Here is a 26,607-nt window from a genome sequence, read left to right as displayed (position 1 = left end):
CCAACAGCTTAGAGTCGGAACAAAACACGAATAACCTATTGGGGTCACTGTCAAACTATGACCATGTCATCTTTGACATAATGATTAGTTTGCCCACTTTATAATTCCAGTGATCCTAGGATCCTGAGTTCAAATCCCACTCGGCTGTTGAATTAATACCAGGTGGGGTTGACTCTGCCTGTCATCCTTCTGAGGTCAGCAAAATGAGTGCCAACTTGCTGGTATCCTGTGTCGGAGTGGTGACCGGTCCAGGATTGTGCTCAATAGCCAAGAAGACTGATTAGGCAGCACCAACGCTCTGCACAGAATGTGGTCCCAATGGATGGATGGATGGATGGATGGATGGATGGATAATCCCAGTAATCTTTGCACCACTGATGACACATCCTCCTCTTTATAGCAGAGATCATTTATCTTTCATTGCCACAGGACCACCAGGTCTCATGCCTTGTAGTTCTGTGGCAATTCTCATGCTTCTTATTAAAACTCATGTCCCTGGTTCTTTCGTTATTAAATAGGTCAATGATTGCATTGATGAAAAAGCATATCCATGAATATAATCTCCAATTTGAAAAGCGGAGAAGTACGAAAATCAATGATTATTGATTTTCTTTCACTTTGCATTATCTCCTGATAGTCTTTCATCATCAAATCGTGAATACAATTAATTGAGTGACTTCCGCAGTAATTTCTATGGAGGCAGACTTGTCTTGCGCTTGCGGCTCTACTTTGCCCGTCTGTGAAACGTCACACAGTTTTCAGATTTTATTTCACAAACATAAGACCTAACTTACACAGGCTGCTTGCATGTTTTGTCTTTATTTGTCTTTAATCTTCTTCCTCACCTTCCCACTGCAGAATCTCCCAATCAATTAAGAAAATGATGTCGTTGGTTTTAAGTAATGCCATCACTTACACTTATCTACATTTAATACCACCTGCCACTTCATGGCCTGTTCTTCCAGCACTTCTCAAGACTGGCATTAATATCCCTCTTTGGTGGTGGGCTGCTTGAGGGCAGGTTCTATGCTTCCTGAAGCAGTCTGATGGCAAGGGGTGGTGACGTGGTGTCATTACCGGGTGGTTTTCTAATTCCTTTCCAGCACTAATCAGGGAGGGAATTTGGAATTTGTTGAGTGTGTCGATGCCAATTGCTTACCCTTTGTGGAAGACCCCATGTGATGCTTATTGTCCTTCAGCAACCAATGAGGGCAGATGGGTACCAAGCTTAATATATCCCATCTGATGAGCGGTGCACTCTTTGATGCATCACCCTGTCTGCGAAATAGCAGGATGACAGTTTTCAGTCGAGCCAAGAATCGAACTCTACCTCTTCAAGGAGAGAGCACTACCCTTGAGCTATCCTGCCAGCCCTGTGTTCATGTAAACATTTGCAAACCCACGTGATCATTGCACCCTCCCTCTTTGGAGTGGAGCTTTATGCCACTGGACTTGGTGTTTTATTTGTTCTTTGCGTGGTAAACCTCAAATAATTGCTTCAGATATTTTATCATTCCTTCCAGCTATTGCAAGACTGCCCTAAAGCACGTCGGGAGGTGGATTTACATTGGCGGGCTTCAGGTCAACTCAACGTTGTTCCCATCATCGATGTTTATGAAAACCTTCACCAGGGTCGGCGCTGCCTCCTTATGGTCATGGAGTGGTGAGCCTGTCGCTTTCCACTTGCATCATATTGATGAAATGTTAAGCAATTGGGATCGGTAAACCCCGTTCGAGCTGAGCTAGAATCTCCTTTTCGAATCCAAGAATCCCTGAAGAGCTCCAAAAGGGTACGAGCAGTCAGTGAGCTTCCAAGCCTTCAGGATTAAAACACGAGAATGCCTTCACCCTTAAACAATCCTACTCTGTAGTTACCAAGTTGTGTGATTGTAACAGTGCTACAGTTATTGGCATCTGGTAAAAACAATGTGATCAGTGTATGTGTGCTTAAACATGGACGTTAAACTGGGTGTCCCATCTGCCAGCATTAGTTGGTGGATGTCAAAGATCCTACTGTGCACTTCGCGAAGAGTAGGCGAGCTGTCACCAGCACCCTGAACGAATGACTAATTCCTGCCCCAACCTACAGAAGGCATTGCATTAGCGGCGCAGCCACACCCTAAGCCAATGATGCTACCCCGCAGCCTTTGTGCTGCATACAAAAGGAGAAGAACAGCAGCAATTTTTAACCTCTCCACTTATTCACCACATGAATTATACTTTTAAACCTCAGATAAAAACAAAGTACAGCATAACAATTTGATAAATAGCCAAATAAAGCAATAATGACTGAAAGAATAAAATAACATGGCATGTTGGAACCTTCCCCGACATGTGTTTGCAGCATGGAGGGTGCAGAACTGTTCAGCCGTATACAAGATAGGGGGGACCAGGCCTTCACTGAGAAAGGTACGTAGTATCACGTGGTCTCGTCATCCGTTGTGTAAACTTCAACTGCCATTTGTGAACCTTTCGTAATGAAGTCTGATTGTACAGAGCTTTTTTTGAATGATCGGCTTCCGGTTAGACCATGGAGCGGAGCAATCGTGCATTCTTGACTTGCATTTTAAAAGGCGTTTGTCATATTGAAATGCAGTAGGCCTACACCACACGAGGCATGGCTGACAACCAACAGGATGTCTCATAAATACTACATTCTTGCTTTCTGCAGAAGCTTCAGAGATTATGAAGGAGATCGGACTGGCCATTCAAAACCTCCATGCCATGAACATCGCACATCGGGATGTGAAGGTACACTCATAGCTCACCATATTCTGTGACCTGGTGCCATAGCTCACCTGGTAACCCAGGGACCTGGTGCCTTTGAATAAAGAATGAGGAACTAGTGTTGCTAGTAAAGGCTTGTGTCGATCTGTGTTGGCGGACAGGTAGAACAATCGATGAAATCTACAAGACATTGACCGAGGTATGTTAACCACTGCGGGAAGTGAGGAGAAGCTGACATCTGGGCGTTTACTCCTGTTTTTGCTCCGACGAAGGGGTAACGCCTGAAACATCAGTTTCTTGCTCCCCATGGTGGTTAGCATAACTTGATCAGCATCTTGTTGCTTTCATCCATTGCCTTTTAATAAACACTCCCTCAAAGTGTAGTTGTTAATTCAGCCGATGATCATGACACCACGATGTGCACATACCATCCTGGGTTACGTTGTGTAAATTCGATAACATCCATTGGCCGGTGGTCTACGAACGTCCGCTGAATGGTGCACCAGCAACTCTTTTTGCTGAGATTAATTTTTAAAAGGCGTTTACACCTTTTGTTTGGAATAAAAAATTTGAATGAGCAGAAAAGTATATCTGCGTGAACATCCCGACGTTTAAAAACAGGGGTGTCTCACTTTGTTTTGGATCACAACCGCTTGCCCGCCATGTGACATTAAAAGTGTCCGCAGAATGGACAAATGGAGTCATTTAGACAGCAGTCACGGTTTCACTCTGTGATTAACTTCCCTTGAAATCACATGTTGTTTGCTGGTGACTTCTTATCTTTTTTTACCACTGCTGTGGTGGATAAACAAAGTGAGCCAGACAATTGAACTTAGCAGAAGCTTTCTTTCTGACTAATTAATTGGCAAAAAAAAAACACCAAAAAAAGACAGGATGGAGTGAAAATGAAATTGAAGGTCTGCCTTCACTTATTTTGAATCTGCTTGCACGTGTATTTTTTTTTTAATTATTCTTTTTTTCTTTTAATCTTCTGGCTGATATGCAGCAAAAGATCCGAACCACAGCCCATCTGTTCACATTTCCCTCTCCCCGAGTCTCCCTTTTCCTCTGTCCCTCCGTCTCCCTCTGGTCCTGCCTTCTCCGTCTCCCTCTCCATCTGTTCCTCAGTCCCTCCCTTCCTCTATCCTTGTCTTCCTGTCTTTGGTGTGACATTTATAACTGTATACAATATTCAATTTGTGTTGTTACAACTCTTGTTTTGTCAGAAAACTGCGGAGACCCAAATGCAGCATCTGTGTAATTCATGAGAGCTATTGGTTGCACACACCATCATCACCATTTTATTCAAATTGGAGGTTCTTGTTTAATAACAGAGATTGAGAGCTGTGAGGTCAAAAGTGGGAGGGGGAGCATAGAAGATGTAAAACATGCAGACAGAAATAGCCTGATGGGGACAAAATGGAAAAGACAATAAGAAGAAAAAAATTGATGACAGATGTATGGAAATGGGTGAGGACCCTAATATATGGAATTTACTCTCAAAACGGTGAGAGGAGCAATGAAGTATTTCCCTTTTCAAAAGGTTTCGTTGCTAAAAGCATGACCTATTCCAATGGCATCAGGAAACCTGCCGCCTGCTGTGGGGCATCCTGTGAACCTAGCTGGGAGCAATGTTGAAAAAGGACACATCCGTCCCGAGTTTTGTTGGTGGAACTTCATTCCTTGCATAAATCAAAACCCATTTTACATATTCTCCCTCGTATTGTGCTCGGTCTAAGCCTGGTGTTGGCTTAGTGGTAAGGGTGGCGGCTTGGGATCCCAGGGTCCTGAGTTCAAGCCCCGTTGGCTGATGAATTAACACCAGGGGTTGACTCAGCCTGTCATCCTTCTGAGGTCGGCGAAGTGAGTACCAGTGTACTGATCCCGGTGTATGCCCCGGTTAGAATAGGTGTACCATATCCCTGTGTGTCGTAAGAGGCGACCAGGGTTGGCGTCAGGAAGGGCATCCGGCCATAAAAAAAAAACATTGCCTTAAGAAAAAGCCTAATCTCTGCACAGCAGGGAAAAATGGCTGTAAAAACGGTCATTATATTTTATTTTTATTGTGCTCGGTCTAATATCCTGGAAATCAAAATGCATTTCAATCCATCTGAGCCTCGTATACTGCGTGTTTGTGTGTTGTATCACACCATATTGTGCCGTTACAGCCAGAAAACCTGCTGTACTCTTCACGGAAGGCCAATGCCGTGCTCAAACTTACTGACTTTGGCTTTGCCAAGGAGACCACATGTTGCAAATCCCTCGCTACGCCGTGCTACACACCCTATTATGTTGGTTTGTATTCCGGGAATCCAGTAATTCCATCTTGCCCAAAACCTTTCATGAGTAAATTATATCAAGGAAACGATGCTTCCTTGAGATTGTTTTTGTTTGGTGTAATTGATGTTTGTTTGATGTAATTGAGGGGATGTAACTTCAACGTTGGCTGTAAATATTGTTTTAATATATTAAGTGTGTGTTCGGTCAAACAAGGTCTCGTTGCACTTGCTTTTCGGCTGCCAACTCACAAAAATCGAGCAGTCCAAGTGTCTGAAAAATCCATTGTCCCATTTCATTGCTCATTGCATTTCATTGTTTTTACGCTTTTTTCTGTTCGCTTTGTTCTCACAGCACCCGAGGTACTTGGATCAGAGAAGTACGATAAAAGCTGTGACATGTGGTCATTGGGCGTAATTATGTACATTCTGTAAGTACGGCTCACAATTAAATTCACTGTGTTCATGCATTCGCCGACACATTGACACATTAATGTGTAAGGTAAAGACACTCTTTCTCGTTTGTTTAATTATTATTTTAGAGACAAAAAATGTCACAAGTATTGTCGTGTCAGATGTCCTCCATTAACACAGACCGCTCTGAACCAGATGGTCTAACTCTAAGACCTTCCGCAGATTCAGAAGCGGTGTTTGTGTTACTCCGTTCAATATTAGCTACGATGATTCCCCAAGTTTCACCCAACCGAAACCGAACCTGGCAGTGTTCTTGCGGGAAGGTAAAAGGTGCGAAAACACTTCTTGTATTTAAAAGGGGGTTCATTTATAAAAGTAATATTGAGAATAAGGAAGGACAGGGCTATCAAGAAATGGTACAGATCCGGTGGTCAAAAGACCCCAAAAAGGAGAAGAAACATTGAGGCTTATAAACAAAACAAAATAAGCAGAGATTGCAGACCCTCACCAGGACTTTTTGTGTGGTATAGTTTGTGTACTTTTCTTTAATTTTTTTTGTATGCCAAGTCGAGGCTCGTGTAAGAGCTAACAGCTAAGAGTAAGACACACACACGTGGGAACACGTGTATACCAAGTCGAGGCTCGACAAGTGGCTGCAGAGTAAATCACTCGTGTTCTGTGCAGATAGACAGACAAATGGACCCAAATGCAATACCCTCTCCTCTGTCGAGTGTAATAAACAATGCCTCACCTGCTAATGGCACTGAAATACCAGATACACACAACATGAACAAAGGGGCAGGCATGGAGCAGTGGCATGCAGCTTACTGGCACATATGGCTAGTTTACTGGCACACATAGCTAATTGCAGGAGCAATGTAGTGGATGTGTATGATTGTGGTGAAGATGGTAGCCAAGCAGAGGGAAGGAGAGAGATGTTCCTTTCTTCAAGGTCTTGCTCCAACTTCTGCACCCAGGTGCGATTATTGTCATCTTGAACTCTGGGACTACCTTCATGCACAGGGAGTCCCTGTTATTGGCCGCTCGCTGAATGTGACCATTTTCCAGGCTATCCCACCCTGTGGGACGGCCCTGAACAAAAGTGTGCTGCCTTCCTCCATGGCTCCACACCTGGCCTCGCCGCAATGGCTTGTGCGGCCTGTGGACCAAACAGTTTGTTATGATCATTCCTCCTAAAGCACAGTGCACTTTCTTGTGTGCCTTTGGTGTTAAATGCCACACGTCCTCACCTGGCCTCACCTGAAAACAGGTTTTACATAACACTCTTACCCTATCTGCCTTATAATGGATGCTCACTGCCTCCTTCGCGCATGTTTTACAATACGATTTATCTTTGGACTAATATATTTTAAAAGGGGAAATATCACCTCCACGATCACACAAACCAAGCTATTCTTGATATAATAACTATTTACAATAACTATGGATCCCCCTTTCCCATAACAGTATATTTGCACATTTCAAATATGGATCACCTTTCGTGTTATCTGTGACAAAGGCTCCGTTAACCCCAACATGGTGTCTTACACAGGCTCTGTGGTTTTCCTCCATTTTACTCTAACCACGGCCTTGCCATCTCCCCTGGCATGAAAAAGAGGATCCGGTTGGGTCAGTATGAGTTTCCAAACCCCGAATGGGCTGAAGTCTCAACAGAAGGTACCACGTCCATTCCTGCTCACTTGCCTTTTCATTTCTCTTATGTATATCGCCTTGTACTCTTCCAAAGCCGATAGCGTTTATGCGAAATGAGAGATGATGATTGTGCTAATTTTGATAATCAAGAGAATGATGATCTCTTTCCTAATTAATTATTTAGTAACTAGCAAACACAACCCGCCGTTTCGCTGACAGGTCAATAAAGTGGGTGGAAGGGGGGGGAGGGAGGAAGGGAGAGGGAGGAGGCAAGTCTAGGGTGAAAGGGGGAAGGAGAGGCAGAGGGGATGATGGCGGGGGAGTTAGGGGGGAGGTGGGGAGAGCGACACCTCACCAAAAGGAGAGAGAGAGAGAGAGAGAGAGAGAGAGAGAGAGAGAGAGAGAGAGAGAGAGAGAGAGAGAGAGAGAGAGAGAGAGAGAGAGAGAGAGAGAGAGAGAGAGAGAGAGAGAGAGAGAGAGAGAGAGAGAGAGAGAGAGAGAGAGAGAGAGAGAGAGAGAGAGAGAGAGAGAGAGAGAGAGAGAGAGAGAGAGAGAGAGAGAGAGAGAGAGAGAGAGAGAGAGAGAGAGAGAGAAGAGAGACGAGAGAGACACATACACACACACACACACACACACACACACACACACATCGGTGGATTTTTCGAGACCTGGTAGGGATCCGTTACACCTTCTGAAACCCGCACATACAAAAACATTTCAGCTTGGTCTCGGAAAAGCAAAAAAAACCAAAACAAGCCTCTTCACTTGCAGCAACAAAAAACATTTTCCTTTGCTTGAAGAAACTACCGACTATTAATATGTTCGCGGAACTATAAGAGAATATTTATATTAATATTTTGTAATGTAAGCAAATCGCCGAAGAAGGAAAGAGCAAACTGCGTGTGTAATTGTACAAAAAAGGACGCCCTGTGGATTGTGTCGTCATGGATTGCAAAAGTAGGTTTTGAAGCCTGACGGCCTTTCACTCAATGAAGATACATTTTCTGCACATTCTATCATCTTTTCTTCACTCAATATAATCATCCGAACAGTAGAAAAAGTTAAGTTTAATGCTTTGCGTAAATATATACACTAAGGTATAAAAATCACGAATTTGTTTAAATTTTCGGATTTCACTCCAGGTTTCGACTTATTTTGTTTACCAGATCCGATTCTCAAATCCAGCATAATATTTCGATTATTTATTTTAATTAGTCCATGAGAGTAGATCGTGTTTCCAAATCGAGGCAAAGGCCGGACAAAATGGCGGCTGAAGACTCCAGCATCCACAGAGGGCTGACCAAGATGGCGTGCCGCCATCTTGTAAGTCTTATTTTGTTTTTATCCCCCGCCAACCAGCAAAGTTGGCGGGGATATAGAAATGGGTTCCGTCCATTCGTCCGTCCATCACATTTCGTTTCCAGAGCTTAACTACAAATCCCCTCAAGATATATTTACAAAATTTGGTACACATATCAAGCAAGTGGTGAACTGGTGCCTTTTGATATTTTCTAATTGATAGGTCACATGGTTTGGCAGCCATGTTGGATTCAAGAAAAATGTTAAATAATGTGTTCTCTGGAATCACATAACCTAACGAAGCGAAAATTTGCAACTATCATCTTCCATCATGTCTGCATACTCAGTAAAAATTATGACGTCACAAGTCACATGGTTTGGCGGCCATCTTGGATAGAAAACACACCTCATCCGATTAACACGAAACTTCACAGACGTATTCCACTGGAGGATTGGAGACAGAATCTAAATTTATGATGTCATAGGTCACATGGTTCGTCAGCCATATTGGATTGAAAATTAATAAATTTTTAAAATCTTCTTCTCCAGGACGGCTGGACAGATTGAGGCAAAATTTCACAGACACTTTCCCCAAGACATCCTTTCAGAAGTTTGTTAATTTCTAATTGATAGGTCACATGGTTTGGCAGCCATATTGAATTTACCCTCAAACCTTCAAACATCTTCTTCTCCAGAACAGCTGGTCAGATCAAGGGTAAACGTCACATACATATTTCACACGCTTAGGGAATATAAGTTTGTTAATCCTCATTTACTATGGCGGGGGATATCGAAGACTTTGTCTTCAAAGGATGCTAGTTGTTTTTGTTTTGTGATGAGCACCCCCTAAATTATCTTCAAAATGGGTGTTTTAATTAACCCAAACACCCAATTTTCACTCTTTCACTTCCTTGGAGTTTTCTTAGAATGCTTGCAGTTTCAGGTTGCTAGGTTTTATAGTTTTGGAGTTATGGAGGAGACACACTGACACATACTGACACACACTGACACACTGACACACACACACACACACACACACACACACACACACACACACACACACACACACACACACTCTGACACACACACTGACACACACACACACACACACACACACACACACACACACACACACTGATGCACACACATTGCCTTTTATTAGTATAGATAAAGAATAGCACGTGGAGTGTTCATAAATGATCGTTCCTAAAGTTACATCACAAACTCTTCCTCACTGCTCCCATCTGCTCATTAATTTTACGTTTTGACCTTTACTTCTCTCTATCTTTGCCAGTGAAGGGTTTTGTGTTCTCAGCACCCTTGCATTCATGGTCTGCTTCGGCCTTACGTAAAACGGTAGTTTTTATTTCAGAACTTTCATTTTGACCATTCTGTCTTGCCAATGAAGCCATTAAGGTGGAAACAGTGCTGCCCAGGACTGGTGTTACTATGAACTGAAGAACAATCAATGTGACCATCTCACACTTTCCTTTTGGGTTGTGGTCCATTGTAATTCCATGTGGAGATCCTTTACCTTGCCAGCTTCCCTTAGTTTAGAATTTCATTTCTATACACGATGCACACATTTCCTCGTTGCATTCAGTTCTTCAGGCCGTATTTGGAGAATTTAATTTTTTTTCATCTTCCTTCTCCCATGTGGAAATTGACGGGTACAAATCCCCACTTCCAAAAACAAATCCATCACCTCTGCTCACATTCCTTTGCCTCTCTCCTTCCCTTATTCATAGTACTGATCAAGTGTTTTGAATGTTGTCCTGTGCATGGAAAGGCAAACTTATAGTCAGTATGAATGTTCAATGAGATTTTCAAATCCAACAATAATTTTGGCATTGTCTTGTTACGATAAATAGACGTCCACTAAATGGAACATGTCCATCAATCCTGGAAAATCTGGCAGTCTCACCCTATCACTATGGCAGGATTGTAAAACCAATGCTACTATTTATTTCCATGGTCAGCCAATGGAAGAGGTTCAGTCTTTTGAACTTCAACGTCTCACCATCAGCCAGGACCTCTGATCCTGAGCTGACTACATAGCAAAGTTGGACTCCAAAGCTAGTTGCATACTGGGCGTTCTCCATCAATACAAGTATTTCTTTGGAAAATTAGAGATATACACCACCTATGAGGCCTTTGTCCATAGCTCAATGGAGTACTGCTCTCCCCTATGGGCTGGTGCTGCAGTATCATGTCTGTGTTTCCTTGATTCTGTAGAATCTAAAGCTTTCAACATTATTGGAATCTCTGATGATGAGGCTGAAGCAAATGGCCCATTGCCTTTCCTTTGTTTCGTCTCCTCTATTTTAACTCCCTCTGCTCTCTGCCCTCCGGCCACCCCAATAACTCCAAGATGTACACGTTCTTCCATTAACCCCCTCCTGGATAAAGTTACAAAATCCATGCTGACTTCACGTCTCAGCAATTTTATCTTCTTCAATCTGTGGGACTGCCTCCCTGAAGCTGTTCTATCCCACTCTTCCATCCAGGACCTTAAGCAGTGAGTGCATCGTCACCTCATGTCATCCCTCATCCTGAACCATGATCTTTAATACCTTCATTAACCCCTTCTGAACCTAATCCTCTTGCAAGTTACTGTGTTTACTCCCCTCCTTTCTCCCTCTGGCTCTGTCTGTCTTTCCTGTTCGTTCTTTCCTTTGCTTATTCTGAACAACTGTTGTCCCACTGCCCCACTACCAGTTCATTGCCTTTTTACCCAACTGCACTTCACTCTTCTATGAGCGTCGATCTGGTAAGGGAAAAAAAAAACTGCTCCATTAATTGCCACACAATGACTCCACATGAGCACTTTGCACAAGGATGTCGTCATGTCAATGGGGTTGTATTTCCCTAGAGTGGACACGTCCACAATGCATCTACAGTCCAATGAATAGTAATCATTGTTGCGAATATGTTAATACGATGTGCCACACCAATCACTGGAGGCCCTTTCCCTGCAAATCCTGATTTGTGAAGGAAAATGCACGAGCTTTCCTTACTCACCTGTTGAGTTCAGTTTCACACTTTCTGCATAACACGATAAACTTTTGGAAAGCCCTCAGGGAGCCTTGTGCTACTGTGGGAAAACCAGTTCCCAACCATTTGTCACAGGGATTGAAAGGAGTCGAGGAGTGAAGTCTGCCAGGATGATGGAACCATCTGATCAATCCTACCCTCTTTTATGGAATGCTAGCAAACATGGTATTGCAAGTATCCTCAGCAAGAGATGGAATCAACATAACCTTGACCAAAGTTCAGCTGTTAGCCCTTTGTAAGAGCAAAAGAAGACTTTGTTAATTCCATCCATTATTCGACCTGTCAACTGATGCAGAACAAGCCCAGTCTTCACAATTAAGACAATTTTATCCTCAGAAATAACCTTTAAAGACAAACAAAGACCTTTGTGTCCGCACCCCGATTCAAGATTTTTTATTATTTTTAAAATACAGTCGCCTCGTGGGACTGAAATCCAAATGTGTGCAGCTATTTCCATACAACTCAATCGTTCCGCAGTGTGTTGTTATTTATTTCTCATTTTACTGTCCAGTTTGTCACACGAAGGTTCACTGGGTGAAAATGTGATTTTGGTGTCCAAATTGTGTTCTGGACAATACATTGTTCTTCCCTTACTTAGGTATGATGTCTTCACAATTTGGAGAACACACTGTTGGATTATTATCTTGTTCATAGATTAATCCTCCTTCACCAACGAGTCAAACACCAGATGCCTTGACGGTTCTCTTTACACGTTGTTCTATTAATTATTTTTTTTTAATCACTCACTTGATTTGCTTGAAAACGACACAAACAGTGAGACAACCACCTCCACTCCTGGCTGTGCGAAGAATACACTGACTGATCTGGATGGTGTTCATCGACTTGCCTGAACATAAACACTCGATATTTTGAACCCAATTACCTTTCATTCATCGGTCCATAAAACATAACTCCAGTCACGAGTGGTGCACATGTCATGCCGTTTTGCCAACTGGAGTTTCTAAGATTTATTTTAATTACCCTAAGACCTAAGTTATGGCATGTGGCTTTTCACACCTATACAACTATTTAAATGAGTACACATACAACATACACCACACTCCCCATACACACACACAACATACTACACATACAACATACACCCCATACACATACAACATACACCACACTCCCCATACACACACACAACATACTACACATACAACATACACCCCATACACATACAACATACACCACACTCCCCATACACACACACACAACATAATACACATACAACATACACCCCACACACATTACACATACAACATACACCACACTCCCCATACACACACAAACATACTACACATACAACATACACCACACTCCCCATACACACACACACAACATAATACACATACAACACACACCCCATACACACACTACACATAAAACATACACCACACTCCCCATACACACACACACACAACATAATACACATACAACACACACCCCACACACATTACACATACAACATACACCACACTCCCCATACACACACAAACATACTACACATACAACATACACCACACTCCCCATACACACACACACAACATAATACACATACAACACACACCCCACACACATTACACATACAACATACACCACACTCCCCATACACACACACAACATACTACACATACAACATACACCCCATACACATTACACATACAACATACACCACACTCCCCATACACACACACACAACATAATACACATACAACACACACCCCACACACATTACACATACAACATACACCACACTCCCCATACACACACACACAACATAATACACATACAACACACACCCCATACACATTACACATACAACATACACCACACTCCCCATACACACACACACAACATAATACACATACAACATACACCACACTCCCCATACACACACACACAACATAATACACATACAACACACACCCCACACACATTACACATACAGCATAAACCACTCTCTTTATACACATTACACATAAATCATACACCACACTCCCCATACACACACACAACATACTACACATACAACATACACCCCATACACATTACACATACAACATACACCACACTCCCCACACACACACACAACATAATACACATACAACACACACCCCACACACATTACACATACAACATACACCACACTCCCCATACACACACACAACATACTACACATACAATACACACCCCATCCACATTACACATACAACATACAACACACTTCCAATACCTCGTTCACACTCCCCATACACACACACACAACATACTACACATACAATACACACCCCATCCACATTACACATACAACATACAACACACTTCCAATACCTCGTTCACACTCCCCATGCACACACAACATACACCCCATACAACATACAACACACTCCCAATACCTCATACAGACAACATACAGCCCATACACATTACACATACAGCATACACCCCATACAATATACCACATACAAAATACACCATATAAAAATGCACCACATACCCCACATACAACATACCACATGCACCCACCATACACCATGCCACATTAAACATACAACATACCACATGCACCATACGTACCACATACAACATACATACAACATACATACCACATACAACATACATACCACATACAACATACCACATACACCATACATACAACATACAACATACACCATACATACCACATACAACATACCACATACACCATACACCATACATACAAAATACCACATACACCATACATACCACATACCACATACACCATACACACCACATACCACATACACCATACACCATACATACAACATACCACATACACCATACATACCACATACCACATACACCATACACACCACATACCACATACACCATACATACAACATGTAACATACACCATACATACCACATACAACATGCCACATACACCATACATACCATACATACCACATATACACTTCATAGCTTTTTATTTTATTGTACACAGATGAACACACAATATATAAACCAGATGTTGAATGTTAATTGCCCGAAGTTGTGACTTTACACACCTATACACCTTTTTAACTGAGCACGCCTTCACCACACACCCCATACACCATACACATTCGCTATACATTACCTATGTTTAATTATATTTGTTATGGTATTTTAATCACAACACAGTACATTGTATTGCTCTCTGTTTTGGGTTTTTTGATCACTTGTTGACAAGTTACCTTAGACCTATAGTGCTGATTTAGTTTTTCCATAGATTTGCACATTGCTTCATGTTAACCCATAAAACGAATATGATAATAATGTATGACAAACGGAGTCTATTTGCAGCAAAACAACTCATCAGTGAACTCCTGAAGACGGATCCTTCAGCTCGGATGACAATCACAGAATTCATGAATCACCCCTGGATAAACGTGAGCAGCAATACACACAAGGAACTTTAACACAGGAGGCGTCCATTTGGCCTATCATACCTGTTCTACATCAACACCACAATCACACATCCATACCCAAGCTACCGAGCAGACCTGCAAATATCCATGTACCCCTCTTGTACATCATGTACAAATGATGTTTCTGTACAATTTGCTCTTATAAACCATTCGTTCTGTCAAACATGTTTATGATAAATAGATGATCGAAGATGTTATTTTTGTCAAAGATTTTGTTTTCTCGATTCAGTCGCTATACATCACATCCTTAGAATGGAGTTTTAAAGAGTAAATTCGCTCCGTGGTTTAAGAAAATAATTTCTGAGAATGATGATGACATCCTGGCAAATGACATGTAACAAGCATTTAATAATTGATGCTTTCACAGCAATCGATGGTCATGCCACAGACACCACTATACACCAGCCGAGTACTTCAAGAAGACAAGGACCTTTGGGAAGAAGTGAAGGTAAATTATTACTTAAACGTATTTGTCATTTCCTCTTCCCTCACCCATTCATTAATTGACCGAAGCTTTTGCATCGTCCATTTTGCCCTCAGGATGAGATGACCTGTGCCTTAGCATCACTCAGGGTCAACTACGACCAGGTGAAGATTAAAGACCTGGAAGACTCGAGCAATCCATTACTGAACAAGCGCAGAAAGAAGCGGGAAGCATCTGGAAGTTGTGGCAGCAGTAACAGCAGCAGCAGCTAAGAGTGATGCCTCCTGCATCGCAACCTGTTTTGACACTACATGTGGGAATGTGATTGCATGGCCTGAAATATACCAGCTGGATGGTTGAAACTTGAACTCGATCTTCAGGGACACAATTTAGTACTAATATAGCAAATGCACACAAAATATACTTTTGTAGATGCGGAGACGTCTTTTCGTCTTCCTTTTTTTATTTGCCTCCAAAACATGGTGCCTCCAATGTGTGAAAAGTGTTTTCTCCTCTCAGGAAAACAGTGACCTTTTCCATGAAGATGGCATTCCACGATCCTCCATTTCAGTCTGCAATCGATTAGTGTGCAGAGCCTTGGTTGTTTTCCCTTCCTCACCTGGAAGTGGATGTGAAGACCTCATCAGTTCTAAAGCCATTTATTGTGGCTTGCGAAGCAGTGATGGTCCTGTTGTTTAAGCCAGGCATACCCTGAGGCACTACATCTGTGCACTCATGTGATTGTTTGAAGGTGACTTTCGTTGCTAGAGAAACGAACGTACACTAGCTGGAATCATGGGCCTTATGCTGTCGATTTGAAGGCTCCTTGTAATTTTCCAGGTTTGTGATAAAGTTTCAGGCCTTTTGCTCATCAAGTCGAGCGTGGTCTCGTCGGCGTCGATTTTGGGTGTGAAATTTGTGCGAAGGGAGTTTTGCGTGCCCGATCCTGATTTTACATCCGTTCCAGCCTCGAAGCGGTCCAGAGGTTTCTCTTGAGCGCTGTTTCAACGACATTGAGGCAATTCGTCTGGTGGTCCACATGGACCGATCGACTCGATGTGAAGCCGGCTTTAGAGTTGCACGCTTTGTGTTCCCGTTCATGGGTTAAAGGGGCGAAACACAGAGCAAGACTATTTTGAAAGCACTGATGTTTTATTTAAGGAATAAATCAGGTGAAACAATTGCATTGTTGGCTCTCTAATGTGGATAAAGCTTTTTCAACGAGTTGAACGTACAAACGTTAGTCACGATGCGCATGACTGATGAAAATTTAATGGATATTAGAATTAGATGTCATTCTTGTATTTGTTGCCACTAGTGTAATGATGTGATCAAAGCGAGGGTTCCTTTTGATTGCAACAACAATGGCATTTATAATGATATAGAGAACACACATCTTGATTTTCATTGGCAGTTTAACTTTTCCATTGTTGTTATGACAAGAGACTTCATCTTTGTTTATGTTGTTGTCCCCATAATGTTAAAATTATCTCATGTGAATTGCTTGATTCAAAACAGGTGTGTGTGTGTGTGTGTGTGTGTGTGTGTGTGTAAAATTGAGGGTGTGGTGAGGGGTGGGGGAGAGCCAAATGCGTTCCCATACTTGGACACCAATTTCCAGAAAATCCCACCCAAAGTCCCAAATCACATTTATTTTTAGGAAAGAACACGCACCTCTCAGTCACTAAAAAAACAATTTTATGATTGAGCAACATTTTTGTCCCAGACATGAAGCATAAACAATTTTAAAATATTTTCCCATATCTATATGCATCGGAAGTGAAGTGCACGGAGTTCTAATCTCAGCAACTCAAAAGGTCAGTAACCACTCATATGAAACCAGTCAGTGGATGAAGTAACGAATTTCAAATGATTCTCTCGTACATAAAACCACAGCAGTGACAAGGGGTGTTGAGCACAAAAATAATAATTGCGGTGAGTAATCCTCACTAAATCTGTGGCAGACTAATGAAGTGTTGCAATCGTACCCTCCCAAACAGAAAGCTCGATGCCACGTCAGTTACATAATAGAAGCGGTATTTTGCGTAAGTTGGCGAAACATCTGTCCCCGTCATACTTGTTTAGAATGAGGCTACTCTTGTGAAAGACACCGTGGAATCTTTAATATCCACCAAAGAATCCTGGCAGATGGGACACCCAGCCTAATGCACCAACTGACGGATGGTGTACTTGTTAATGTAATGCCTTACCTGCAAAATATCGCGATGACAGTTTATAGTAGTCGAAAATCAAACCCAGACTAGACGGCTCAGAGGTGAGTTTGCTCCCTCCCTCCGAGCTATCTTGCCAGCTCCCGAGAGATGATACCTCATCATCGGTGATGCGTTTCCCTGTTTTTAAGTTGCATGTTGGTTTTACAATATGTTTCTGCATTCATTCTCGAATACATTGAATCACCACTTTGGAGAACTGTGTGCGTCCCAGTGCACTCTGTCACGTGCTCATTTAATTTGCCGTGTCCATTTGCATTTGTTGTTGGCTTTTCTTTTCTTTTTGAACTACTTGGCCTCTCGTGTTGCTATAAATGTAATAATTGGCCTCATGGATTCTTGGCATTTCTTGAGAAAATGATGATGGACTAATGTAGCATGATCTCCCAAAAGTGGGGCAATAATTACCATTTTTATAAAATAGTATGTGGGGAGGCCTCGATGGTGGACCTGTCTGTGCCTGTTTTAGAACTTGATTTCCTTTATACAGCAATCAACCTTCAAAACAAATGTGCATTTCATTCAATGAGCTTTCACAACTGTGTTTTCACTGAAATGCAGAGGAGATGAAAATTTTAGGAATGTTTTTGGTGTTGAATGTTTTGAATATGAGCATAATTTACATTCATTTTGTCCTGTCTTTGATATTCGAATTTTCCATCATGAAATGCTTGTTGTCAGATTTTTTTTTATGGTATCGCAATATTGACAATGGGTTTAACCATTGAGCAGAACAATATGTGGAGCATAAACATTCAATGGAAGTGCCCATTAACAATGGCAATCCAACCAATTCACCAACCCCTGTGCCTATCCTCTGATTCATGCTGATGTGTATATTCCTCATTGTTCATCTTATTAATACAATCATAACTCTCTCCTGGTTAAACTTCCAAAATCCAGCCTGAATGCACACCTCAACTCATTTACAACTCTTCTCCCATCTACGGAAATCCCTTCCAGAGGCCGTTGTTTCCCATTCTTCCCCCCAGGACTTTAAAGCAGGCAATACATTGTCACCTCATGGCATCCTGAGCCATGATCTTTAATAACCCCATTAACCCTTCCTCACCTAACCCTCTTACTTGCTCGTATCAGTGTTTCCTCCCTTCTTTCTCCCCCTCTTTCTTCCTTTCCCGTTCATTGTGCCTGTCTATTGTTCCTGCCCTTCCTTCGTTGTCCCTTGACTTCCTTGCCAGTTGTGCCCAATCGTTGCCCCGCTATCCCACTGTCAATTTAACCTTGTTCTTCCATACACCTCGCTCTTGGAGAGTAACAAAGACGAAGGAAAAAAACAGGGATGAACTAGAACGGCACAAGGTAGAGCGCATACCTCCGCCAGGCTAAACAGTTTACATTTTGTATCCCACTGAAAGGTCAGATCTGAATCTGGACATTGACCAAAGTTGAATAGGCTTGGTCTTGTCACCTAACCAACTAATCCACTTAGTTTTGTCATAACTCGTCCAAAACTTTTTGAGATATCATGCTATGTATCATTTTCAGCCCCATCTCTCAATTGTGAAGAATCGCTTCAATAATTATGGTATTCAGATCTTCACAAAAATCAAATCAATTCGTCCTTGTCATGCACCCAAGCTGTCCAAGAGATATGGCAGAATCCATCCACAACTTTTTGAGATATCCTGCTCAGAGGGAGACAAACAGGGGTGAAAACATAAGGTGACTGAAGTAAATAGAAATGGAACAAAAATATATAAGAGGGAGGAGGGGAGAACAATAACCTGGAAAGGAAGTGTGGGCTTATGGAGGGCTCACGAGGGTAGAGATGATCATGAGTACAGATGGAAGATGACCTGATGTGGTGGTGAACAGGAATCTTGAAGCACTGGAGGGGAGAATGGGATTGAACAGATTGAGGAAGTTGCGTCTAGAGGTGAGAGAAAAGAGGACCTTGTGCGTCTTCCAGAAATCAGAGTGGGGAGTGAGAGGGGGACAGAGCAACGGGGGGGGGGGGGCAGAGCAAGGAAAGAACAGAGGGTGCAAGACCAGAAACGAGACACTAGAAGACAGAAAATGCTGACCTGTCTTCATTGTGAGAATAACCGGCCGAAGACTCAACTTCATCATGAGAGATTCAAATTATTTTGATGGCCTTGGTTTCCACCTCATCAATAAGTGAAATGTGTGAGGCCGGAGTGTCAGCCCAAAGGAGTGAGGAGCACTGTTTCATCAAGCTGTGGATGAAGGCCTTCTAACCTTGTACAGGTTCACATTTGCCAAGGAATGACCACATGATGGAGTTTGGAGGCCAACCTAGATATATGATTTGCCTAAGAAAGATGAAGGGTAAGGCCCAATACCTTTGAGTGACTGAACTTTAAGAGGTTTGCTAAGGAAGTACATTGGAGGGTTTGCCACATGGTGCTTTGAAGAGACAGAATGAGAGATTGAGATTTTTCATGGTGAAAGACATATTCTAAGTGTTGGACCAGCTCCTGGTTCTATCAGAGTCTGCAGAGAGGTAGAGACTGTTGCCTGCCTATCGAAAGGATAAGGGATCTGCTCTGACAAATGGAGGAGTTATCAGAAAAGAGATAAACTTGATTTTCGTAATTCCCATACTGATGAAAACTGTTATCAAAGTGATTCGCATGCATCAGTGAGTACGTTGTCCAAACGAGGGGTCATCGATGCAGCTGTCTCATCTGGAAACATTCTTTCGTGGCAGGGTTCAAATACTTCCTTTTTTTTTTATAAGGATCTCTTAAAGTAAAAAAAAAAATAGTGTTTAGTTGTAGAAATTGAGGAGTTGACAGTGTGTGTGTGTGTGTGTGTGTGTGTGTGTGTGTGTGTGTGTGTGTGTGTGTGTGTGTGTGTGTGTGTGTGTGTGTGTGTGTGTGTGTGTGTGTGTGTGTGTGTGTGTGTGTGTGTGTGTGTGTGAACTGTATTAACACAGCAGCAGTTGGCATCGGTGTGTGTGTGTGTGTGTGTGTGTGTGTGTGTGTGTGTGTGTGTGTGTGTGTGTGTGTGTGTGTGTGTGTGTGTGTGTGTGTGTGTGTTGTTGGTTATTTCCAAATGTGGGTTTCAGAAGGTGGAACGGCATCCTCCCAGTTCTTATAAGGGTGGTCACGATTCATGGACCAAGGTGTGAAGTTTTCTACTCAAAGTTTTGTGCTGACGGCTCTCTTCAGGATCATCCCTGAGCTCCGGACAGCTTCCAAATGTAGTTAATTTGTCGTAATATTCCCAGGAATGTTTTTTCATATCTCTGTGAGGTTCTTTGACATCAATCCTGAGCTCCAACTATCATTGGAACAACTTTGGCATTCTTCAGCTTCCAGGATCTTTTCACTCTATTCTTGAGGTCTTGGTATTTGTCATTTTCTTGATTTCTGCATTGTTTAGTCCAAAATCACTTGTACGAACTCTTCAATCAGCAAAGCCTTCTTCTCTTTTTTTTGTACCCAAGTATGATATCTCATTGTAATGCTTTGTTTTCGATGTTCACGCTCAATGGGATCATTAGATCATAAGTGAGCGTTATTTCCATGTTTTCAGTGATTGCTTTTGGTTCATGTTCCCACAAATTTTCTGGAACTGGGATATCAAAGTTTGTGTAGATGTGCCAGCAGATTATTTTACAAACTCTGTTATGTTGTGTGTACAGTTGTTCTGACATGAGTTTTATTTGTGTGTGTGTGTGTGTGTGTGTGTGTGTGTGTGTGTGTGTGTGTGTGTGTGTGTGTGTGTGTGTATGTGTGTGTGTGTGTGTGTGTATGTGTGTGTGTATGTATGTGTGTGTGTGTGCGATCATAAAGCATAACATATTATTTTTGCTAACGCCACCATCACCCCTCAGCTGTCTCTGTCTCTCTCTCTCTCTCCTCGCGCCCCTCCCTTCCACAGTGTATAGCAACATTTGGTGAGGCGAGTCCCCACCTCCACACCCCCTTCTTCACACACTCCTCCCTTCCCTTTGTCCTCTCTCCCTCCCTCTTTCTCCCCCCCCCCCACCATAATTCTTGTTAAATAATGCTGAAAAGAAGATAATACAAACCATTCCCCCCCCCTGACATTCAGAAGTAATAATTGCATCATAATCTTATCTTTCAATACAAATACTTCCTTACCATTTTTCAAGAGAAAAAAGTAATTCTTATGTGCATGTACAATAGACGATATATTTTCATTTTCATCTTTAGAGACAATTACACTCATTTCACATGAGATTGAATATCTTTGTGTTGACATTTATTAATTATTTTCTCATTCATTATCTGCTCTGAAATGGCTGAAGCTTCATTAAAACAATTGTTATTTCCAGCCTTCTTACCTCCGAATAGTAATAGTCCATTAACTAACTGTGATGGGTCATTTGGAAGAAAGCGAACATGTAACGAAGACATACCTGAACCCTTCTTAATTAAGGCTGCCATCACATGTTTTTACTTCTCATTCCTCTTACCTTTACCTCTTATAAGAACGAGATAATCAAGTGAGTCCAGCAAATATATATATATATATATATATATATATATATATATATATATATATATATATATATATATATATATATATATATATATATATATATATATATATATTTAGTTACGGCTGTGGAAATTCGCAAAACACCATAAAGGGTCCTCAGGAGAGATATATCGATAAGTTCATGTGGAGTTGGCCCACACCTGTTGTTTAGAGGGAATATGTGTGATTCATCCGGGCTGCGGCGCTTTGAGTTAGCCATTCTTCTTTCTCTATCATTATTTTGGACCATTAAGCCGCCAACAACTCAAACACCACCACCTTTGTCTCTTTACCTCCACAACTCCATCCCACAAACATCGCTTCACCGCCATTCCCAAACCACACCCGCCAACCACCAAACCACCACAGCAAACCCCCCACCACCTTCGCCTTTCTCCTTCCACAACCATCGACCCCACCACTAGTCAATACCGAATGTCGTACTGTCCGAAGCCGTTCGGTGATTGCTGCCGAACGCGGCAAGCCGCAAGTGCAATGGATGCCTTTACGGGAGAGAAATTCGGATCAGGAAGGCTTCATGCCCCTTTTCCTCCGTCCAATGGGCGAGCGTCGGGCGGTATGGCCCCGCCTCCAAGCGCGATGAATGCGGATTCTTTATGGGAGAGGAATTCGGATCAAAAGAGGCTTGCGCCCCTTTTTGCCACACCAATGGCTGAACAGAGGGTGGCATGGCCCATCTCCAATCGCATTTTGATCCTAAAATCTCCATACAGGCTCCTCCCCCCATCTATAAAAGACGCGAGTCTGTGTGAAATGAGAGTAGTAGTGTGGGGGTCACTTTTCTCGTCGTTGGTGTCGTCTCGTCGCTGGTCATTGGTGTCGTCTCGTCGCTGGAATCGAGCCACCTTCGTTTTCACAAGCGACCAAGCCAGCCAGCCATTCCCCTCGCTCGACCCTGAGCATCAACAATCCCCCCCCCCATCCGCGCTGAGATAGTGCCGATGGCCCCGTTCATTCCACATCCTAACCATGGTGTCGACCAAACCGTGCTTGCGCGGAGCACGCCGGAGAGGGCTCACCGACCACGCCAGGGGCACGGAGTCGGGGCGCAGCTGCGCTGACATTGCGGCTTGCCCGCCATCGCGTCACGAGGACGTGGGTAAAACCTTTTAGGTCTCGTGGACCTGGCTGCTCCGTGAAAGGCCGAGCTCAGCCGCGGCTGCTCTAGCTGCCGTGGGGGGACGGACGCCGCAACTCGCCCACAATCACACTACGAGGGTGCAGGTAACCTGCAACAGTCTTGTGGGATTCGTTCGGTCTGCCAAGTCCCACGCCATAAAGTCCCACGGGCCCTGTCTGGCACCCTTGTCTTTTGAGGGTGGCCTTTTCTTTTGCTTTCGAATGAATGTTGGTGGTGCCGTGTCTTGTGAAGTAAAACTGTTAAGTGGCTGTATATAAATTGCTAATAGTCGGTTGTAGTGCTTTTTCCTTGCTCGTGTCCTGTCCCCTCCCCCCATTGATTGCATGACTGTATACGTGCTGTAAATAAATGTGTTTTGTGTGAATGTACCCCGTTCATCGCGTCCTCATTTCACCACATTGAAATACCATCTTGCATTGCGGAATAAGAGTTGGGGTTGTTAAATACCCGGTAAATAGAATCGGATCCGGCGAGATCGGGCAATAATACCCGCTCGGTATCACTGCAGAACGGAACGAACCGCTTGGGCGGTTCATGTCCAAGCCGACCTGCGCCGAGGTACAGTCTCCCAGTAAGCTACCCGCGCGGGTACTTAGGTCTATCAAGATTCGGCGATTGACCCTATTCTGCGCGAGTAGAAAATTGGCTCGGCCGTGGGGTTGAAGACCCACCCGTGATAGGGTTCCGGCATTGCTCCGGAAGGTCACGACTGAATTGTCCGTCCGGTGGGCGAGCAGCTACTATTTGTGGAAAGTGGCCATCCGCACGCCGGCAGGCACGAATTCGTAACAATGTATGTATATATATATATATATATATATATATATATATATATATATATATATATATATATATATATATATATATATATATTGTTGCGAATTCGCGCCCGCCGGCGTGCGATCAGCCACGTGACTCGAATCGCGGCACGTCGCCCACCGGACGGACAATTCTGTCGTGACCCTCTCGGACTAACGCCGGGAGCGAGTCACGGGTGGGCCTTTCGGCCTCACCAGGATCGTGCCAATCGGCCACCCACGTGGGATAGGGTTGTTCGCCAAACTCGACCTACCTAAGTACCCACGCGGATGGTAAACCGGGCAATTGCACCTCGCCGCAGGTCGACTCCGGACACGGGCCGCTTAAGCGGTCCGTTCCGTGCTATCGGGATAACCGAGCGGTGTTGTCGTCGGCCTCGATGGTTCCGATTAATTATCGACGAATTAAGCCCATGACGAACCCGTTACGTGAAGCAAGATGGAGATTCAAACGAAGGAAAGGACGCAGTGAAACGGGGAACAATCGGACAAGCACCTTTAATACGGAAGCACGGAAGGCACGTATATTACAGTCACAGGGATACAATAAAAGCAATACACGTATTTACAATCACCGTAAAGAAACACAAGCAAGGAACGATGCAGAGCTACAACCGAATATGATTTACTACACAGAACACTTATGCAATTTTACTTCACCAGACTGGCACCACACACACACGTTTACACAGATCCCAAAAGAAATGGAAGTCGCGACTTCCCTGAGCGTGTCGAGTCCCTCTCCGACGTCCGTCGATGTGGTCCCGCCTGGCCGCGACTCCGTGCCCGAGCGTGGTAGGCAAGGCCTCTCCGGCGTGCCTCGCGCCTGCACGTGTTGGCCACTCGACGCCACGGACCGAGTGTTCGGCGCTTTCCCCACTGCGGATAGAGGGAGGGGGGTGGGAAACGTGGATGCCCGAAGTCGGGAGAGGGAAATGGCGGACGCTCCTTCCCGCCAGCGGGGTCTTGCAACTGCCCCACAAAAGACCCCACTAGTGGCCACCAGGATGAGCAAGCCGGTAGAGGAGAGCAACCACAAAGCAAGTATATCCACCGAGCAAGAGCATCCACAAGCAAGAGCATCTACAAGCAAGAGCATCTACGAAACTGCTTCGCCCGTCCCCGACTTTTATATCCTCGGAGCTCCGCCCTGTTGCTCCGCCCCGTTCTTTGCTCCACCCCCTTCGAGGGGCTTCGAGAAAGGTCTCGAAGAGGGGCGTTCCTCCTTCCTGGCCGCGTCACACCGCGCATCCACCAATCGAGCGCCAGCTGCCCTCCCCTCGCTTCTCTCCCCTCACACCAAGCGCGGAGAAGAATGGCGCGAAAAGCCCACTGAGCGTCCTCGTTGGTTTTTATTTGAAATAAAAGATAAAGAAAAACGACTGACTCAAAGCATCGCAGCCCGAATGAATCACATTTATTCCCTCTAAACAACAGGTTTGGGGCTAACTACACATGTACTGAAGAGATATCTCACCTACGGGACCTGAATGGTGGTTTGCGAATTTCCACAGCCGTAACAATATATTCGGTCATCCTCATTTTTCATATTTAATGGGTTGTAATATTATGAATGACCCCAAATACTGCCATCTTGTCTTAGAAGAAACATAAACCTCAGAGTTGGTTTCACACTTGGTTGAGCAGAATTCTCGAATACAAATTCATCATTATGTTTCAAAACCTTTTATTTAATAAGAATGAACTGAGCTGATTGTTGTGTTGGTATAAGACCTGGTATGCTTCTAGAATCGGTTGAATATTCATTGTTCTGGAGAGCGTCAACGATAAAATTTGGAGGTTTATTAATCTGTTCCAGGTGTTGAAATAATTCTTCATCATCGTACTCTAATTCCCCAATTTATCAAAAATCTTGGAATTCTTGCTTTGTCATTTGAGTAAAATCATTTAGCATTTGAAGTTTTCCTGGGGTATATACTAACTGGGGAACAGGGGATTCGATCATTTTTTTTTGTTTGTTTGTTTGGGTGGGGGTATGGTTTTTAAAAGTGGTTTTAAATAACTTCTGCTTCCTTTCAAACACTTCTTCACCTGTTAGTTTTTGTCTCCGTTTCTTCTTCATGCCTTCTTGTTGTTTAGCTACCTCGGAAACCAACTATTGATGATCCTTTAATATTGTCTTTGTACTGGCGGTCCAGGTTCATCCCCCCCAACCAAAATTGTGGTGACTGGCGGTTAACACCGCCAGCCCGGATAGCCGAGCGGTATTTCCTTATCAGGAGGTAGACACGTTGATCCGCTGAGATTGTGATGCATATGGGAGGGGCTGAGCATAATGGCGGAACGACGGATGCACAGATTGATGCACAGCACGTGGGGGGGGGGGGGGGGCGTTAATCTCGAAGCCCACAACAAATACACGGACGCAGTAACTTAAAATGAACAGGAGAATTTTATGACAATAGAAATATTTCCAAGGAACAATAATCCAACTATAATAATACGTGAGGTAAATTAATCCGAAAGTCTAAATTGAGGCGCCTCGATGCACAGACTTAAATACAGACAAGGGGATACAAATCAAAAAACACCCTTCCTTTATTATGGCACTTAGCTTGTCCAGAGAGGGTCTTTATGGA

At 43.4% G+C, this 26,607-nt stretch overlaps 1 protein-coding gene across 1 annotated transcript in view; it reads left to right on the top strand.

Moving 5' to 3' along the window:
- Positions 1 to 18,159, top strand: part of LOC147014418 (MAP kinase-activated protein kinase 2-like) — a 61,965-nt gene extending 43,806 nt beyond the window's left edge. The window contains exons 2-10 of the mRNA XM_085852354.1: positions 1,524 to 1,663; positions 2,345 to 2,409; positions 2,672 to 2,751; positions 4,896 to 5,022; positions 5,359 to 5,434; positions 6,970 to 7,094; positions 14,754 to 14,839; positions 15,246 to 15,326; positions 15,419 to 18,159. Coding sequence (XP_085708480.1) covers positions 1,524 to 1,663; positions 2,345 to 2,409; positions 2,672 to 2,751; positions 4,896 to 5,022; positions 5,359 to 5,434; positions 6,970 to 7,094; positions 14,754 to 14,839; positions 15,246 to 15,326; positions 15,419 to 15,574 — 936 coding nt within the window. The 3' untranslated portion in view covers positions 15,575 to 18,159. The remainder of the gene's footprint in view (positions 1 to 1,523; positions 1,664 to 2,344; positions 2,410 to 2,671; positions 2,752 to 4,895; positions 5,023 to 5,358; positions 5,435 to 6,969; positions 7,095 to 14,753; positions 14,840 to 15,245; positions 15,327 to 15,418) is intronic.
- The last annotated feature ends 8,448 nt before the right edge of the window (positions 18,160 to 26,607 follow it).

This window comes from Eptatretus burgeri, chromosome 13, assembly GCF_056783735.1.
Source record: "Eptatretus burgeri isolate ZD-2024b chromosome 13, Ebu_testis_v1, whole genome shotgun sequence".
NCBI lineage: Eukaryota > Metazoa > Chordata > Myxini > Myxiniformes > Myxinidae > Eptatretus > Eptatretus burgeri.
The sequence above is the reverse complement of the archived record's forward strand: the minus strand, read 5'-3'. Positions and strand labels throughout refer to the sequence as shown.